General features: G+C 36.4%; 1 protein-coding gene across 3 annotated transcripts in view; it reads right to left on the bottom strand.

Moving 5' to 3' along the window:
- Nucleotides 1-21,140, bottom strand: part of SLC9A9 (solute carrier family 9 member A9) — a 213,083-nt gene that overhangs the window by 157,939 nt on the left and 34,004 nt on the right. For all 3 annotated transcript variants that reach the window (XM_074590233.1, XM_074590232.1, XM_074590234.1), the window contains exon 5: nt 6,373-6,488. In XM_074590233.1, coding sequence (XP_074446334.1) covers nt 6,373-6,488 — 116 coding nt within the window. The remainder of the gene's footprint in view (nt 1-6,372; nt 6,489-21,140) is intronic.

Consider the following 21,140-nt stretch of genomic DNA (forward strand, 5'->3'; position numbering starts at 1 on the left):
AGCAAGCCAAACCAATTAGACAGATGCCTACACGTTCCTCTCCTTCCTCTTGCCCCCTAAGAAAACAGCTTTCTCTTCTTGTTTTCTCTCCCAACTCTACCCCAAAAATCTGACTTAAAATCTTTTCAAATGAAAGCAAAGTAATAAAGCAACCAACATAGTAATGCATCAATTGCCTCTTCTGGGAGAGGCTCCCCAGTTCACCCAGTTCTCAGAAAGCATCTTCCATTTCAAATGTTTCTCCCATTCCCAATGGAGGTTCTTGGATCTTTGCAGCATTGCTGGTCCCTGACTGAAAAATTCTGATCTCTGCTCTGTCCCTATGTTTGTCTGGCCCAAGACGCAGCAAGCTTCAGCCATACTGCTGCTGACAGATCCTTATCTGATCTGTTTTTAAAGAACTAAAGTGATGCTGATTCCACAAATCCCAAGGGAGACTAACCTGCTCTTCAGTATTCATACAATTTATAAATGCAGTTATTCCTGAATGTCAAACCTAAATCTCCCCTCCTGCTCTTCAAGTCTGTAATTTCCATTCCTAGCCTAATGAGACGCGAATAATTTGTCACGTTTGTTCCCCTTTTCTTTCCAGCAACATTTGCCTATTCAAAGACTCATTTCAGACGTCTCCTCCCTAAACTGACTCACTTCTTTCAATCTCCTCCTTTCAGTAATGTTTTCGAGCCCTCTAACCACTTCTAATCATCTCATATCTTTCTTGAAATACAGTGCCCAAAATCAGATCCAAGTACTGTAGGTGACACTTGCTGTCAAGAAACAGAGTGAAAAGATGCTGTAGAACACTTTAATAAATCCTGCTTTCCTTTTTTTGCTATGTATTGGTACTGATGACTCATTTTCAGGTTGTAAACTCAAAATCCTTTTCAGAAGTGAATGCTCATTTCTTATTTTCTATCTATGAAGTTGATTATTTCTAAGCGTAGCCTTTATCCTTGTTGATTTTAAATCATTGCAAGAATTGCATTGAGTTCTAGTCCTGTCCTTCAAAGTGTCTGCAATCTCCTCTCAGCATAGTATTATACATTAGAGAAGCATCCTCTATTGCATTAGCCAGCTCATTAATGAAAATGTTAAATATTATCTTCATAAGAAAGAGAACTGCATAATCTTTAGCACATCCACCCCATTTAAGAGTTCAGCAAAACATTTTCACCTTGTTTTGCCAACCAGTGACTAGTCTTTTCCTCAAGATCTCATGTGCCTTCATTAATTATGACAATCTATGGTTATAGTTCAGAAGGGGCATACTAAAAGGGACATGATACTCTGCTATTGAAGAAAGGTAATTTAAATTACTCACTGGATAGAATAATGCTGTATGAATAGTCATCATTGTCCAAAGTAGTCACATCATATTTTGTCTGATGGATGACTTTAAAACTCAATGGAATTAATTAAAAAATTCAGTACTTGCTATCATATACCACAGTAACATATCTAGTCTCTGAGAACCTTCCTATCTAAGTAAAGATCATGGATACTACACTGCAGTGAGTCTGGCCTCTCCAGCTTTCTGAAGGCACTTTTGAGGAACAGTAAGTAGGGCTTGGTTTTTGTGTGGCAACTACTCAAAGACTTGTATAATTCATTAGATACAATATGTATTATAAAAATTAAAGTACACAGTATCTCTTCATCTCTTATTTCAGTCTAAGTATATGAGGACAGAGATAGAGATGGATAAAGAACTAGATGGCTAGAAGGCCAGATAATTGAGGGACAGCAAACAAACATCTTTTGTGGCAGTAGAAAACTGACTCAAATAGAAATAATATGTATCAGAGCTCCTGACTCAGAGAGGGTTGTGAATGTCATTGAAAAATTCAGTGATGGGAAGCATGAAATAGTGAAGCAGCTAAGATTTTCACAGTACTTCTGCCAACAGAAATCTGATTCACTTCTTCCTTGACTCCATGGACTGAGGTAACATCTGTTAGATGCTAAGCCTGGCACGGTTTTGGTTGTACTCGAGTCAGAACAAATGTCTGTGCAGCTGGTTTGTGAAAGATATCTTTAGACATATGTAGAAACAATTTGGCCTGTTATTAATTCCTGTAAAAAGTATGTATAACTGAAATATCAGCAAACTACAACAATCCCTAAGCTAACTGTATCCCATACTTCTTTGCTGTTATGCTTGAAAACAATACGGAAGCTCAGAAAATAAATGAGACCAGTATATAAAGTACTGGTATTATTGTATCTGGGTCTTCTGACTAGAACTATTAATATCTTTCATAGCTCATGGGCCTAAATTCTTTTAGGAGGGCAGTATCAAATGGGAAGAAAATAAGATGAGAGAAATCTCACTTAAATTTCCTATCCATTTTTCTCTAAAAATAACAATTCCAATTTTAATTATAGTCTCCTTTCCCTACTAATCAGTCACGCCACTCACAGATTAGTTCAGTGGTGAATAAGAAGAAAGCATAAAAATACTTTAATTAAAAATAGTTTTCTAAACAGTCTTATATAACCAGTGTATAAAATGTATTACTTTGCAGTATTTATAAATTATGCTTCTTAATACAAAATCCTTTGATTTTATGAGAAACAGAAACTGCTCTTTCTGATAAATATCCAATTTTATCAATAATAACAGCAGTGCAACTTGCATTTTCACTTCAGCTGTAACCATAGTAACTTCAAATAGAGAAGAGCCTTGTGTTTATCAATATGACCAAAGGTAAGGGAGTTCATCTAACTCAGAAATAGCTATGCCTCAGCAAACCTTGTGAGGGTCAGTCTGTTTTCTATGCTTGAAATGTCAAAAGTTAAAAAAAAAAGAAGTGCTAAAGATACATGAAAAGTCTTTGGATTCGAAGGTCATTTCACAGAATGTGTTAATAACAACAGCTAAGACAAACTGCCAAAGTTGTACTTTCCACTTATTTTTTGCTTGCTAAGGTAGAGGTCAAATATGTTCATTCATGTGCCAGTTTTGTTCTGTCATTCACCTTATTCCATTACAACTACTGGTACCCTGACGCAGCCTATTGCTGTGGCCTGTTGCTGTGTCGGCTTTCAACCACAGAGGACAGTTGTCAGAATACCCTTATCCGTGCTCGCATGTGAGGCAGTTTCATTTTGCAGGTCTCTGATGCTCAGGGACAGAGAGCTGGGGGCTCCACTCCCCACACCACCACCTTTTCCACAGTCTCTTTGCTGCTCTTGATGAGCGATGCGTCCTCCCAGAACATAGGGAGGAACTGCTCCATACCCTTTGAAGGGATCACACCAAAAAAATTCCAGAGTCAGGTTATATTAGAAATCAAAACACAATACTAACACAAGGCAAACCCCTTCAACAGCAAAACAGAGGAATCCATGCTGTTTTACGCAGATAAAATAGCAAGAAGAGATGATTTCCCCAACTACACGATAAATGATACCTATTGATCAGAATAAAGAAAACTAAATACTGGTCTGTCATTTTAAATTAAAGACTAATGAAGGGAGAATTTGAGAATTTTAAAATTCTATTCCTTAGAAATTAAACTTCTGACCTGAAGTCTTGAAATGAGAAACCTCTTCTGCTGAAAATGACAATTATTGGAAGGAGATATTTGCTGTAAAATAAATGATTCACTTGAAAGTAACCTTGCTTTGTCCCTAAAGTTTCTACTTTTTCTTTCTAGAGATGTGAGAGTTTTTTGAGGCATCCCTAAGTATCATAGATGTTTAGGGATAACAGTCTATAAAGCAAAACATAGTCCCAAGTATATTTAGTCATAAATTCATTCCTTAAACTTAGTTCAAGTGCTGGTTTCCTAGATAAGGGAAACCCTAGCATGTAAGAGGAATTCTTCTGAACTAATTTCATGCAAAAATCTCTGTATTAAAGATCTTCAAATACCCTTCAAAACTAAAACCTACAGAGTGGTATGAGATTATTTCCTTCTTTTTAACAATATTAGCAACTTTTAGCTGGCGTGCATTTGTTTACTGCCCTTGTAGTAAAATTCTTTATTTAACATGTAAACATCTACCAGTCATCTTTAGTCTTACAAATAAGAAACTCAATCAGAACAACTTCTGTCAAGTCAACAGCTCAGTTTTTAACATCTTTTGAGACTTAATTGCTTTCCACAGCCAAGGGAAATTAAATCTTTTTTTGAAATGAGCTTATAATCCTACAAGGTGAAGAATTAAATGAAAAATCAGGTAGCAAATCTGACAGGAATTTATTATTTCATCTTAAGACAGTAATTTATTATTCTATCATGCTTCTATAACACTAACAACATTTTACCAAAGATTTCTTTGTTTTTTTAAAGCTAGATATCACATATAAAATCATTAGACTGATTATTTTATACTCTAGGATGTATCGGTCCTCCAGGGGACCATATTTTAACTGATTTTGGAATTCCAATGAGCTCTTTACATGGCTTGAGTTTGTAATTCGTTAGCAAATCCTACAACACAAATATTTTCATCAATGTCTACTGTTAAATTAAGAAAAAATTTCAATCAGAGTTCTCTAAGTCTTTGAGGGACTAAACTTTACAAATAAAATTAGTGAAAACATGAAACAGCTTAGAATATTGTGAATAGATAACAGAGGAAGCAAGACTGACCATTAAAAAACCTCTTGGATATGCACAGACACTCTACATAAGCAGAAGAGTAATTACAAACACTATTAATCAATGATAGTTTGTCACACTAGAAGTAGTTCTCTCAACTGCAGTTTTCAAGCTGATTTAAAAATCTGGGAGAAGTAATCCTTTTCACTTCTCATTCCTTCCAGCACAAGAGGAGCCTCTCTTTTTTTTCCCCTCATGATTGTTCCAGATTAATCAGTAGTGATTTAATACTATTATAATCAAAATCAGTGCATTTGTCTTATATACTTCTCCTCATAAGTCAACCCGTTCATTTGTGAAACTAAATCGTATTGGACTGGAAAATGGGAAAAGAAACTAAGCCAGCTGAAAAACTCTATTCATAGCACAATCAAGAAATGTACTTGGAAGCTGTAAGCAACCTTTTATTCCATTTTTCGTTGTGCTTTCAGTTTCTGTGTTTTTCTCTTGCTCTGAGGATAGGCTCCAATCATGTGCTGAATCTTATTAATGTACTTGGACGATTTTATAAGTGGCAGCATATTGGATGCTTGGATTAATTTGAGAATAACAATTCGATGCAGCTTTTACAGCAATCTTGCAACAACCAGTTTTGTGGAAATAAATTGTTATACACCATATTTTTAAGCCATCAGAATGATAAATCACAAGCTCAATGTCTTTTGTTAAATATTGAGGGTTCATTTAAAGAATGGAACAAATTTGTAGAACAATGTTGCTTTTTGTCATTTCTTTTAATAGCCATGAATTTGAAAGATTTATTCATAAGTTTCTCAGAGAGGCTTCTCAAGGGTAGTTAACACTAATGCAGCATGTCATGTGCATCACCAAATGCCTTCTGTCCCACTTCCTGTAACAGCTCAACTGAAAATTTTGCAAAAATCCAATGTACCCTTGCAGTCCTTGTACTTTGTCTCTTTGTACATAACATATCAAAAAATCCTTTTTCACTTCCTCCTTCACTATTGTCCCACAGCTGCAAAAAGCAGTACTTTCCTTTTCATATCAGAGTACTCTGATATTGACATTTTCAATGTAACAAAACCTGAATAAATCTATAAACTTGGCTAACTTTGAGGTTAGCCCTGTTTTGATTAGGAGGTTGGACTAGAAGACCTCCAGACGTCCCTTCAAATCTAAACGATTCTGCAATTCTGTGATTCTAAAATTCCCCGAGTCTGTTTCCCAGATTTGGTATTTACTGTAACTGTAGGCTTTAAATCTCACCTGCAAATTCAAGTCTGGTATTGTTAGACTATCTTTTGGTATCTGTCTTTGTATCTATCTTTTAGACTTGTATTTATCATGAAAAACTGCATTCACATTGTAAACCGATACCTTATAAACAGTATTTATATGGCCAAATCTGAAAGCTATGTTTCCCATATCTTTAACCTGTGTTAGATCACACATGAATGCAATGTCTAAATTATTAACCACGAGGCTCCAGCATTACAGCAGTTTTCACATCAGCAATGACGAGACTGGTATCCTGAAGACTGGAGAACAACATTTTTCTAATCTCCCCAGCAACTTCATTCATATAGTTTGTGAGGTAAACATAGGTAAACCAGTTACTAAAACAAAAACTAGGGATATCGGGAGCCAATTTGACTTATAATTGTCAGAATATCAAACATTTAACAGCTATGGGAATAAAAAATCAAAAACAGAGATTTTGAACATTTCTACGGCACATGCAGTTGCTATGTCTTATTTACTCTTCTGACTTTTGAAAAAGTGATTTATTTTAAATGGTTACCTGGGTCTGTGGCAGACATCAATGATCCAAAAAATAAACAGTCAGTGAAGTGGAATTCCCATCCTTTTAACTGGCCAATGTGTAGCATGGCCTTCACAAAACCATACATTATCAACCTGTCAGGGGAAAGATAAGACAGGCATGCAGACAGAGTATATAACACTTATGCTTAATTTACAATATTAAGCAGATTCTTATTCTCTTCAGCTTCTTTTAAATAACTGTATCACGTGAATACTGAACATAAACTGCTATCATATAAGAATTCTATCTCCTATTCAACTGTTCAAGTACTGCATTGAAACATCACAGACAATTCCAAAGCAAAGATTTTTCTGAATTATTGTCATTGGCTGGTAGCAGAGGACAATGCTTTTAGCTGTTTATTTTTCAAAAAGAAAGGTAATGTAAGCTTAAGACGACATTATTAAGACTAATTTGTCTAATGCTGTAGAACATTTAAACAAAGGCAGTTCTATTATCAGCTCTGTGGCTTGCTCTAATATTTCTAAATGAATTGTTTTATTCTATCAGCTTTTAAACATTAGCTGTATTCCGAGTTCCAGATAAGGTCTCCAAATGAGACAGATATTTGACAACTCACAATGACAGTAAGGCAAGAAAGTCACACTTCAAAATGCACTGCTAAATTCTCACTATTTCATAGGAAATGTTAAAATTGGTGTATATAACTAGGTAATGCTATCCGAGATGTGCATTTTAACAAGAATCTTAACATATGTTAAAAAAAGCAATTCACTTGGTAGAATCTGTAGTAATTTAATTTTTGTACTTTCCCAATCTAGTTATTAAAAAACCCCATGGTGTTCAGTACCTTTTCGATAAACACAACGTATAAATTGACAACTGTGCTCTTCTAATTACAGACTTTAAAAAATTGTTTAAACAGAGTTATATGCATTCACATACTTAGCTACATTTTGCCCTCAGCTATACTCCTAAGATGTTTCTGAAGTCACGTAAGTGCAGAAGATCTGAGTGACAGATAAAGTGCTACTAAACAATCAGCCTGAGTTAATTACGAATTGTTTTCAGATACTTTACCAAGCTGTGGATTTTCTGAAGTATAGTAACCTTATTACATTGAGAAGGAAGCAGATAGGTCACCACAAAATTCCCCAATGGTTCGAAGTATTTGTGTATGTATTTACATAAGCTGCCTAGCAAACAGTTAGCCACCAATTGTTCTAAAACAATTTATCCAGCTGTGGGTCTCCTTGATTGATGAGCTCACTTTCTCTCCATTCCCAAAGAATAACGATTCAAGACCCTGCAGTGAAGTTAGTCTTTTTATCCCCAGTATAAATATGTTTGCTTTAGGGAATAAGTTCTTCAAAAACTGACTGTGGTGCCGCTGTCCTGATTTGCGATTGTCTCAAAAGTCACAAGTAATGGAAGTGAACATATGCCTGCCTTTTAGAAATGATTCCCCAAACCTGCTTGCGGTTTTGACCAGAGTTACTCTTCTGACTCGGTTTAAAATATTTTAAAATAATAAATAAAATGAAGTTTTGACTATCTGGTAAACATAGTCATGATAACTCTTTAAATACCCAGTGTAAACATCATCCTGGTCTTTAGCATTGTTTCTTATACATTACTAAATATTTTCAGTATGTCTCTGCTTACTGGATGTACAGAGTTGCAGATGAACTGGACAAAATTGGATTCAGGAGTCTTTCACTGACAGAGGAGGTTTGCCATACAGTTTAGTACAGCAGAAGACTCACAGAACCTGGTTTTAGTTCACATACCATTTGGTTCTTGGCTGCACTGAAAATGGAAATAAAACTGAAGAACGGACTAAACAATGGTCCTGATTTGGTCACTGAGATGTTAACCCTTGTCCAAGAGATAAAAGAGAACGGCAAACTCAGAATATTGTGCTATTAAAAAACAAAATAAAAAAAATCATGAAGTACTTAATACATTTTGGTAATGCCAAAATGGCAAAGGTCCAATTTTTCAAACATAAACCCAACTAAGTGCAGACATTTGAATTATGTGAGAAACTACTGGCCTAAATAAGCCATGTGAACCTGTACTTGTACCTTCTCCATCTAACACGTATGGAAACATGCACAGAAATAATTTCCTATTGTAAATTAACTTTTAAAACACACTGGTTTATCTTTTCTTTAAAAGCTGTGTATTTTTAATGAAGGTAATACATTAAAGTAAATAGTAAATAATTTATAAGTGATTTCTCACTAGACAAAGCCATACAAAATGCAAACCCTCCTTCACTTTAAATAACTATATTAACTTTAAAATAATGTTAAATAACTTTAAACCAGAAATAATTTATTTTGTTTTCAATTTTAATTTTATAGTCATCTCAATATTTGGTTTCTTGTGATCTCTCAAAACTACACAAAAAGTTCATGTAGAGGCTATTTTGAAAACTAGAAATCAAAGGGCAGTTCTGCACTGGGGGGAACTTCTCTGAGGTTTGTAAAATTAGCAGAACTGTGGCACCTTATACCAGCCAAGAGTTTGCTCTCAGGAAAAGAATTTAATAAATTCGCGGTCACATAGGATATACTCACGCATCCACTTTAAAAATGGGAATTTACCTTGTTGTATTTCTCTAGATATATCACAAGCTGTGTATGTCATGTCTTTAGTATTTTTTAGATTTACATTTTAAATACAATTGCTTTTATTATCCTGCACGTGACATCAGATCCTGTTCTCAGTTTTACAGATTAGAACGAAGATAAATTTCATTTCTAAATCACAGGAGTTACTCTGCATTTTAGACTGTTAAAGCTGAGATCAGACTCTAACCCTGTGTATTCCAGCTTGTAATTTTTTATTATTCAAAAAAGTCACTCTGGCTTTATCATTGTCTTCAGTGACAGAGATTATTCAGGTGACACAGTCTAATACACAGTCAAATTTAAACAAGAAAGCAATTTATCTATGAGAAACATTAATACCAACTCTTTTTAGAGAACTAGTTGATGATGTAGTGTAACTTTTCCACTATATATTGAAAAGTTGGATCTCAGCTGGATACTTGAGCTCCCAATGATAGTGATATTAAAGATAATCCAGTATTACACAACGTAAGTGTTCTTGATGGAAATCCAATGAGGAAAGCATGCCCCAATGACAGCGGGACATTAATCCCAAGGAAATACCCTGCACTGATGTTCCTATTGCTATTATAAACTAGAACTAAAAAAAATAATAGTCTTATTGATTTTTAGGGCTGCTGTCACTTCATTTGATATATCTAGGTTATTCTTAGCAAGTTTACACTCACCAAGTTTTAGCAAATCTGATTGCTTTATTCATCTTCAACAATCCATTTAATATACATGTTAAAAAAATCATTAAAATATCTGTTAAAAAGTTGTAAATAAGTCAAAGTGTCAGTGACTCTGCATTTCCTCCAGAATGTTCCTGTCCCACTAGAGCACATCCCCAACCCAGTGCTCGCTGTTGTCACAGAGTAGGCTATTGACACAAATCAAGTTAACACTATTAGCAGCTCTGAACCTGTTTAGTAGAACGGTACTTCCATCTTTCTGACTCCTGTCTGTAAAATCATCTTTTTTACTTTACTTTTTACTTTTTTACTAACCTAGAATGCTAAATTTTCTTTTCTATTCTTTTAGAATATCAGAACTGAGATCTTCAAGGCTGTATAAAGGAAATAGAAGCCGAGTTGCAAATCAATGTAACCCTAATTTCTAATGTGGCTTTGAAAATCTTAATTTAAAATAATCTTAACTTAAAATACACTTGCAGAGTAATTTTATTTCATAAGCTTTTTTAAATCTTGTTTTTAAATCTATATTGTAAGTTCTTTGGGAAAGTGGTTGCCCTTTAAACTATGGGACCTTTACCTCTGTGTTCTATGTGATACTTCTCTGATAATTACTACAAAGTAACTGCTATTTTCTGTATATGTCTAGCTTTTGCATTTGTACTGCGAAGTGTGTATCATTTAGAATACTGTATTATCTGCTTGAGATAGCATTCTTTTATTTTCCCAAATTGAAGTGGCAAGTAGCATTCTGTGTAACAAAAAGAATGAGGCACAGATCTATGAAAGGACTTAGACGGGAGACTTCCACATATGTTGAAAATCTAAATCCTCAGAGCTGCTGCCTTACAGCCCTATTACACTTTATTTTCACCCTCTTAAATCCCAAAAGGTCTTTTTGGGGTGGCTTGTCCAGCACTAGGTAATGCATGTACTGGCTGCCTGAAGATCCTTTGGGATTCACAAGCTAGTGAATGACAGGTCTTGCCAGTGAGGTCTGTTAGAGTGATGCTGAGACCTGGCCCTCACAAAACCCAAAGCTGAGTGAAAAAGAGGTAGTTCCACTTCACAGTCCCTTTTCATTCAACTCAGTTAGAGCAAGATATGTGAGCCTTAGATTCAAAACCCTGCTTCATCTTGTTCATGTTCATTTTTCCTAGATACTAACAACATGCCAGAGAGAGACTCTAGGTTCCCAGTGCCTAGCAGCTGCTCCATCTTGCTTATCATTAGCCATTATTCATTAAACTAAGCAGCTAGAAAGTGCATGAATGTGGAAGTGTGATGTAGTATCAGGTGATTTGGACCCTCATCCCTGGTGATGGAAGTCTGAGCTTGAGCCTACACTTTGAACTTTTATTTTTTTTCCCTGCTCTGTCCCTCCAGCTCCGTATAGATAACTTGAAGCTGTGAATTCTGCTAGGTGACGAAGTGTCTCAAACCATGTCTTTTTAGCATCTAGGAATATACCACTGTTCAAGGAGCTACGCACAATCAATACAGAGCAGGGAGCTGATTTGGAGTTGCTCTACCTCTGTATCAACTTCTTGTTGTCATGAATAAATATGCAAATTCAACAATTTATTTGTGTGATCAGCAACTAGATGATTAGAAACATTATACTTCAGAAAGAAATGGCAAGTAGATCGGTCAGGAATAAACAGTCGCTGAAGACTTCTCAGTTGGACTTAGTGATGATTCGGTACTGCAAGTAATGTTTGTGAATAACTGATTTGGTCATGGACTAAGGAAGTGATCATCCCTTTGTATTCTGCACTGGTGGGGCCACACTTTGAATACTGTGTTTCGTTTTGGGCCCCTCACTACAGGAGGGACACTGAGGTTCTACAGCGGGTCCAGAGAAGGGCAAACTGGTGAGGGGTCTAGAGAACAAGTCTTACGTGCAGCGCCTGAGGGAGCTGGGGCTGTTTAGCCTGGAGAAAAGGAGGCTGAGGGGAGACCTTATCGCTCTCTACAGCTACCCGAAAGGAGGCTGTAGCAGGTGGGGGTTGGTCTCTTCTCCCAATTAACAGGCGATACGACAAGCGGAAACGGTGTCAAGCTGCACCAAGGAGATTGGATATTCGGAAAAATTTCTTCACTGAAAGGGTTGTCAAGCGTTGGAACAGGCTGCCCAGGGAAGCGGTTGAGTCACCATACCTTAGGGATGTGGTTTAGAGGTGGACCTGGATCTTTTCCAACCTATGTGATTCTGTGATTTGGAATATTAATAAAGCAATGCAATAGAGGAATAAAACTCAGATTAGCTTTACTGCAGGAGACATGACATTTTCTACAACCAAACATAATTTTTTTGAAAGTATGGGGAGGCACCCATCAGGCTAGAGCAAGTATTTTGCCACTTCAAGAGGAAAAGAAAAAAACAGTAATGTAATGAAACACAGGCGAATTCAGAATTTTCCAGATTATGCAAGTCCGTCATTTACCAAGTGCCTCATCTCTAAAAAATGCTACATACAATGTTGTCATTACACAGTAGAGGAGATACTATGTAAACATTTGACTGGCTGAAGTAAGAATCATCTTCTGGGAAACTGACCTTTAGCTACCATAATTTCCAGTACGAATCGGCAAGTAGACCACATAAAATCTCAGTACAATAATGCAAAATAAATTTTAGACTGACAAAAAATCAAAGTAAATAACAGACACTGAAGAACCAGAACAAAAATTCTGCAAGGCTTTAATGATTCTGAGCACCGGGTCCTTACATTTTTGAAGCTCAACTGAATTAAAGCTTGCCAGTGTGAAAAAAGGGGGAAGAATCTCCATATGTAAAAGGTCCAGGTTTTTTACTAGCATAGTACTGCTGCTACTAACCTTTTATCGCCACGTGTTGAGGAAAGGAGTTTGGATGCAGTACTAGATGCAGCTCAACTGAAGCCTATTTTTTGCAAGAGTTTCCTTTAGCAACGGCCGGTTTTAAGAAGGGATCTAAAAAGAGATAGCGAAATTGCTTTGGGGGTTTTTGGGAAGCTCTTGTCAGGAAGTTCTAAGTAGTAAAACGTCTATCCAGCATACTGCTAGTAAAAGAGAGATAATGTGTAGTTTTAAAGTAGAGGCAAGCGGAGCATGTCTGATGCAGAATAGAATGGGAAGGCTGGAGGAGAGATGCAAAGGAAGAAGCTGTCAAGGGACTGGAAGAACGATTTTAACAGAAGCATTGTGAATAGACACAAATGGGATCAGATCTGTGAAGGAAAAAGATACTGGAGTCATCAAGACAGGAAAGATGAAAGCCTGGCAAGAGTTTTAGCCATATAGGTGGATGAGAAAGGCTATATAAGAAACATATCAGTGAGCAGCATACCCAACATCTAAATATTGAACAAAAAGCTGTACTATACCTAAATGCACCTGATAAAAAAAACCCAAATAGCATTTCTGGGAACGCAAGGCAACGTGGTGTCCAAACAAACTCTTGAGAGGGGCTATATATGCATGAACAGTGAACAAAGGGGGACAAGATGACAATGACAAGCAGGGTACCTTTCCATAAGGTAGCTTAGGTACATGTGAGATGAGACAAATACAAGTTGAAAAAAATCCTATAAATCTCTTATGGTAAAAATATGCCTGAATGGTGCAGTCAGGTGAGAAAACTTGTGCTGAGTTTTGTTTCCTAAAAATTCTGGCCAAATCTTCAGCTTCCATAAAGTGGCATCGCAGCACCTACCCCTGTGCATTAGAGCAAACTGAAAGAATTATGTCATTAAATACATATTGGCAGGTTAGTTTATAGGATGCTATTTCTTTGATAAGTTCATCCTCACATGCAAGCTAATGGGGAAACCTATCAGTTCTAAAAGAATATACTCCTAATTTAAAGCTGTAGGGGACATAATTAGAATGTAACAGAAACTGCTAAGTGAAGATGTACAACACACATACCATATCCTCAACAGACAGCCCCATCTGCCTGATGATTTTATGAGCAGTTGTATTTTCTTCAGTTTTATTATTCATTGTAACATCACTGCTGAATCTCACTGCTAAGGGTCTTTATTATATTAAAGGTTTAAAAGCATAATTCCAGATTTAAAGTGTTTGTGCAGTTATGCTATGTAGCATGAATGAGACTTGTAATTTAAATCTTTCTTGCCAAATGTTTTTGCTAATCTGCAGAGAACTTTCCATCTCATATTCTAACTCCCTAAAGAATCTTACTCTATCTAGACCTGATTATCTTGTAGCCTGAAGCCAGTTCAACATAGCTACAGATTGTAATCATGCAAGCAAAAGATGAAAATAATCTGTATTGCATTTCTTTCTTTTCACAAGAAATAGCAATATTAATAAGGCAACAGTAGCAAAAGTAGATGATTTTATTTTTGCTTATGTATGAGGTAACAGTGATTGACTTATCGATATCACAACAGTAATAAAAAGGCACTAGTTAGAATTTAAAATGTATGCTGAAAATCATAAATAGGAGAGGTGAAAATGAAATACTAATTCCTTTATTCTGATCTTTCTATTTCTATCATACCAATATATTCCTATAACTTTTTCTATACAGCAGAATGCTTCACATCAGATGTTTTGGCGACAGTGATTCGTTATTTCAAAGTGCTCTATGTACTAGTATAATCTCCTTTTTGTCATCTTTTAAATCAGTTTTGTCACCAGAAAGGATATTATCATGAGCTTTTCTTCAATAAATCATCTGCTAGCTAATCAAAGCAAGAGAAAACCTCAGTAAAGTGTCTCAGGTAACACTAAACCAATAATAAATTTACTGTAAGGCATTCTGTATAGATGGCACAAGAAGAAAACCCCTTTGGCTATAGAAATAACTGGAAGAATGGAAAAGAAACTGTCTTTACAAATCCACTGCATACCTAATTACCTGGAGCACGATGACTGCTCAACAGCTGAGTATTAGAACTATATGGATAGCTTTAGCATTTATAGATCTGACTAACGGTTCAGGTGGGGTCTTGGTAGGACATTAGGTGATGTAAGAAGTGCTTTTGCTTAGCATTTCCCAACGAGCAATGGAAAAGATCTACCACCAAGGTTTTTTTATTAGTCACAGATTATCTTCTTTTTGCTTCTTAAATCAGAAGTTTTGGTGGAAAGGCCTAAAGGAAAGAAACACACTTTACTTCAGAGATATGATGTATGTGGGTATGAGTAACAAGGGCTGCATTTCAGTAACCATGGTACTATAGATAGCTTAGCTCGTTAGATATTCCTGTGGTATTGGACTTTTGGGAAAGTGATGGCTGTTTAGAGTTATTCAAACGATAAGCAGATACTGAATGTGGATGAAAAAAGGCCAGCCCAGATTTCTGTATCAGTCAGTTTGGGGGCCACTGGTAACAGAAAAAGTGAAGAGAACTGAAACACGCTTCAAAATATTTCTCTTAGGTTCTGCGATCCACCTTTATTGGTACAGGACCAAAGCGAGAGACTGTCCTTACACTGAAACTGGGAGAAATCAATGGAAACACATGCAAACATACCCAGTCATGGCCTTCAGCAAGGTGCATGTATGAAAGATGCTGGCAGAGGCCAGTGCTAGTCTGTCACCGCTGTATCACGGAAAGCAAGCTCAGGGGTTACTGTGTTTGCTGGAGCTGCCCCCTTTGCTGTATCTCAATTGCAAGGCCGTCATGCCTGAGTAAGCCAAGTCCTTTGACTTTAGGAAAGACCAACCCTACTTGTGTTTGGTGCTTTAGGACTGGCTTGAATGAGACTATGAGGAATGCCAGAGTGGTTGGAAAGCCTGACTGCGTGAGCCTTCGCTTACTTAAAAACAACCTCCTATGGAGTTGTGCTCAAGAAGGTAAAGAATTGCTACATGTCAGTATGAATTTTATTTTGGTTAGTCTTCTGTAGTACATTTGACCATGGCAAATATCTATTGGGATATAGAGATGCTTTCCTTTAAAATGGAAAAAACATTTTGCCCAGGTTCAAAATTTCAGGATGCAATCCTAGGTTTTGCTAAGTAACGCTAACAAGGTAGCAAAAGTAAGTGAGGGGTGAAAAAAAGAGAGTAAGGTCTGGACCTACATGAGCTGAAAAGTTAGTTGAGGTCACCAAACAGCCAGAAACTGTCAAGAAATGGTATTTCAGGTTGTCGTTTTTTTAAAAAAAAAACACCCCTTTTTTCAGACTGACTTTCAAATAGCCCTTACTGTGCGATAGTTTTACAACATTTTGCATCAAAGACATACAAACCAATTCACCACAGCTCACAACTGCACAATATTATTTAATGTGTTTTTAATATTCCTCTAATGAGTATAACACAGCTTTAAGATCCCTGTGTTCCTGAGCTCCCTTTAAATCAGAGACATTATGCATTATATACATAAAAACCTGAATCTCTTTGCAATGAAAAAGCTGCACTTGATCTTTGAGTGATGACTAAAATCACATAATTACTTGAGCAAATGAGCCATGAAACTCTGTCAACTGTACTGTGTCCAAATCATAGAGCCAGTGAATATTTTATTGCACTACAAAGATTTAAATATTACATCAAGATTTACTTGACTCAGTATTATTAATTGAGAGAACCTCCGATAGATATTGAATAATTGAGAATCTTACATGCAGATTTTGAGACGGATACCCTCATGAGAGTAAAAATAAAATCTACAAAAATCAGACATAAATATAAGATTTTCCAGATACAATAACGGCAGTTTATTTAAGAAATGCCTAAATCACCGTTGTACAGAAGGTGATGGAATTCTAAGAAAAATATTAGTGACACTAAGAGACTTCCCTATGAAAAGAGAACTGTGAAAACACCTAGTTTACAGAGGGAAAATTAGATAGTGACAGTGTATTACCTACAGGAGTTGAAAACATTGTAATTAAATAACAATTATTCTGAGTTCTCAGATTACACAACTGTTGTCACATACTGCACTAAAATAACAAGTCAGTCAAGGAGTCAGGTAAATCAGATTCACTAATTAATTAGCTAATTTATTCAGTCAGCAATGAATTCAGTTCACCAATGAGTTACTTCAAAGATTAACATTATTATAGCAATTATACATGCAAGGTTCTTTCTTTACATATAAGATGTTAATATCCTGAAGAATTTAGCGTGGTCAAAACATTCAAGAATTTTTGTAAGTTCAAGAAAACCTGTTGCAACCAATTATAAAATTGCCATCTATAAGTGAAGTTTCTGGTTCTCAGCTGAGTGAGTGCTTTGTATTCTGAAACGTGAAGACCCCTAATCCCATCTCATTATCAATATAAATGTCTGACTTTATTAAAGACTCTGCTAAATCCATGGCTTTAACAACATCTGATAGCATTAAGTATCACGGATTAGCTACAGACCAAGAACAAAAGTTTGTATCAGTTTTCTTCACCTTTGATCAGCTTCAAATGTGCTAACCTTTAATATCATTCAGTATCACCTCATTATTATATTGACAGAGGGATATATGAGGATCATTTTGTCTTTTCTTTTCAACCTCAAGAACATTCCCACTGTCAAAAAAAACTTTTATTTGAGTTTTCTTCAGAACTCCATGTAACGGCAGAATCCTACTTTCAGAAATAGGTTTCAGGACAGTTGAGAACATTGGTATAAAAGACCTGTCTAGGGAAAGTCTTCAAACCTTGAGGACTTAAATGATTAAAAGGAAAAAAAAAAGTCTGATTCAGCAGAAATTCAGAAGAAAAGTATTTTGAGTTAAGAAAGTTAGCAGCAATAATGTTTTGAACTCCTTCTCCAAGTACAGAAACATTGCTAAATACTAATGTGTGACCAATCTATGTGGAAGACAGACTCATGCTTCTGGTTATTATTCACTCTGAACTAATTCACAAATAATTCAGCTATTCTCTAAATTTCAGAATGAAAAACCCCCCAAAGATTCTGAAACAGCAATATTTTTGCCCCCCTTTTAAAAAATAGTGTAAATATGGAATTTTACATATAAAATATTACAATATTTTCATTTAGAATTTCCCATCAAAATACATAAAACCCATGATCTTATGTTTGCAAGAAACCGTTACAGTCAGTTTTCACAGGAGCACCTGATTTTCCCATTAAATGAGCTTGTATTACCATTAAAAGATAATTAGGATCAGTTTGTGATTTCAGAATAATGTAAATTAGATTAGAGAATAACCTGCTGTAAAATAGGACATTAAATGAACTATAGAGAAATTTGTTTGAAACCATTTTAGCATTTTTATTGGATTAACTCAGCCAAATTGTGATACAAGTGCACAAGAACGAAGAAAAGAGGAATTCTTGCTACAGCAAACAAGGATGGAGGAGAGTGACAAGACTTCTTGTGTCCAGGCTAGATGCTCTTTCTAGGGATATAAGAGTATTAATGTGCAATGATGTTCATTGGTCAAGTGGAAAACGCAATTTTTTTTCTTGGGAAAAAAGATAATTAACTGAATGACAGGCATACAGATAGGTCTAATGTGACAAGAAACTACTGTGATAAACTTTAGGAACCTTCTAGGACAGTAAATAACTTCTCAGGGTGAAAGTATTTGTCCTGGTATGATTCAGCATGAATCAGCAGGACACGAGCTTCCGAACACTGTTACTTAACTTGTGGCAAACAGGTGAATGACAATGCAAATGAAAACCTCCTGTCCACGCTACCAAGAATGTACTAGATATTCAGAGTGCATGCTGGTTTTTGTCAGATCTGGACCATACCAGAGTGATCCATAAACTTCTGCCTCACAGGCTTTAACCCTGTAAAAAGCCCTATGTAAAATTTTTTTCTTGTTAACGGAGTTCATATTGCACGAACCCCAACCACACAGCAGTGCATTCTGTGGCTCTACCCTATACGCATGCTATACCTATACTCTATATCCTGTACCCAGGACAGGTCCTGTTTAAGGTTAGGAATTGCCAGGAAATTTGGTCAGTTATTGCTAGTAGAGGCATTAGGTGGAAGTTATTACTTATTCCTTCTGGTTTGTAGGATACAAACCTATAGGATCCTGTAGGATATATGACTGAACCTCTAGCATAAATCTACAGATGTGTCAAGATCTACTTCATTCCCCCTCCAGTTTTTCATTTCCTTTCCCCTCCAGGCAGAACAACTTTCTAAAGAACTGTATTTTATTTTACTAGCACTAGGATCCAATTAAGAAGACTTACACAGGCACAAGTCTGATGTATAAAAGTGTGTTTTACTACAGCATTTCTGAACAGTTTGAATGTTCTGAACAGTGGACGCAACATCTTTAGGACAGATTGACTTGATGCGTCTCATGAAGGGCACTTTTCTAAGCTCCAAGGCTTGCACTTGCCTAGTTACAGGACATGCTATTCCCATTGCAGGGTCTTCATAATGGTTGTGTGTCTAGTTTAACAAATAAAATTTCCCATTCTACAGGACAAGGTTTGACAATCTTTAAAATCTAAAGCTACTACTGTAGCTTTTAGTTGAAATGATTAAGTGGAAAATTGCCTTAAATGTTTCCTGGGTGAGGCAAATGAATGATAATTAAATTGATTAACTGGAAATGCAGTTGTAAGGTATTGGCTGCTTTCACATGGAAAATTTACTTTGTAAATATATGAAGAATAAATGTTTTTGATGAGAAAAGATTGAGAGATTTATATAACAGATTTTGACTTTGGAACAGCTTTAACATAGTAACAGTGGATTACAGGGGATATAATTCTCAAATGTGTATGTAAAAAAACAGGGGACAAGTAACTTTTGCCTAACTCATGTGAATTACACGTCAAATTAAATACAAACATGAATAAGGCAAGGATATGGGATTTGGCTGGCTGAAAATAACACTAAAAAACCGTTGTGGCTCTTTTTCTTCACTTGCTCAGATGAAATGTCACTCCTAGACACTGATTCCTGTCAATAGGGTGTAAATGCAGAGTAACTGCACGAATAGCTTTGGACTTCCATCGCTATTCACTGGGCATGACTGCCAGGCCCTGGCACTGCTCTGAACACGTCTTGTATATTTTATTGATCTTTGAGTATTTAAAGAGCTTGGAGAAAGAGTTCCCTTTTCTAGCCATGAACAATTCTGTCAGATGAATCATATAAACATTTGCCTATCAGTAAACCAAATCCATGTGATATAATGCTTTATAAGACACACACTGTTTACTAACATAAATGAACTGATAATAAAAAGGAGGAAAGCAAACTCAACTTCCCCTGTGAGAAAAGGCTGATTATTTCATTGCAAGTTACACTTTTGGGGTTTTTTTCACCAAGTCTATGACAGCTGATTGAATGACTGATTTTCCCTTTACGTGGTATATTAGGGCTCCTTTGGCTGAAGAACGGCTATCAAGGAACGAGCAGAGCTGGAACTTAGGAGTAATGAGTAATCTGTCCCCACCTCTAGCATGTCCATTGCTAACACGAGCAGTGTGACAGTGTGCCAGTTCTGCGCTGTTCCAGCCACTTCATTTTCCTACAGGGATCTTTAACCTGGTCAGGTTACAACGCTTCTGTGCTTGGGTAATGGAAGACGCTGTATCAGACCTGAGAACTGTGTACTAAGCGTAAACTGACCTTAAATTTCTAGGTTTGTGAAGACAGAACGCTACTACTGATTGTTAGAAAAGCAGGTGCAACTTACTCAGATTCAGGGTGCATTTATAAATATGTGTCACATTGTGCAGTTATGTTTGCATCAGAATGTAGCAGTCGCTCAATAGTGCCGCTCACTCTGATAAAGCCTGTGGAACAGGGAACAAGAAATACAGCCTACAATCAAAACTGCACGGGAAGCCTGTGTGAGAATGAAATGTAATTATTATAGCTAAAGCTCGTAAGGACATTGGGCCAAATGTCACTATTCCTGCAAAAGTGTGCAATGGGACCTTTATACATGCATTATTCACAATTTTACAGTTCTTCTAGAAGTACAGGTACCCTTGCATGTTATTCTGGGCAGTATTCTATTAGAGGTGAAAGGAATATTTACTGAACCACTGACACTGCTATATTATGTTTCCTACACGCCAGCATTGGCTTCAACAATTCTCACCAGAGCCCTCTACTGAGGCCAGGACATGGGTGGAGTTAAGCGGCTACGCAGTAATGTGCTGCAATCAGACATAGATTTGACAAGAGGCTGGAAAATATTTTTCCAGCAATAGGACTGATTAGACATTCACAGCTCGAGCTGAAGCACTGTAGAAATGCAAATAGATTTGTTCTCTATAATGGCAGCAATTACTGCTTTGCTTCATCCTATAGCTGGATCAAAGCAGAGAGAAAAGGACTGACATTTCTGCACACTAGAATTGCTCCTTCATTATTTCCATGCTCCCAGATTTTTATATATACTGGACAAAGTACCCAAGAATGCACTGCAGAGTAGCCTTTTAGGGATGGAATAATGAGCTATATGGTTTAATAGCTCTTTTCTTGCTCTAATTTCTGTGCCTCCGTGATCTACTCCTTCGTTTCATCACTTCAAAGATCAGAGAAAGATT

This window comes from Larus michahellis, chromosome 6 (assembly GCF_964199755.1).
Source record: "Larus michahellis chromosome 6, bLarMic1.1, whole genome shotgun sequence".
Classification (NCBI taxonomy): domain Eukaryota; kingdom Metazoa; phylum Chordata; class Aves; order Charadriiformes; family Laridae; genus Larus; species Larus michahellis.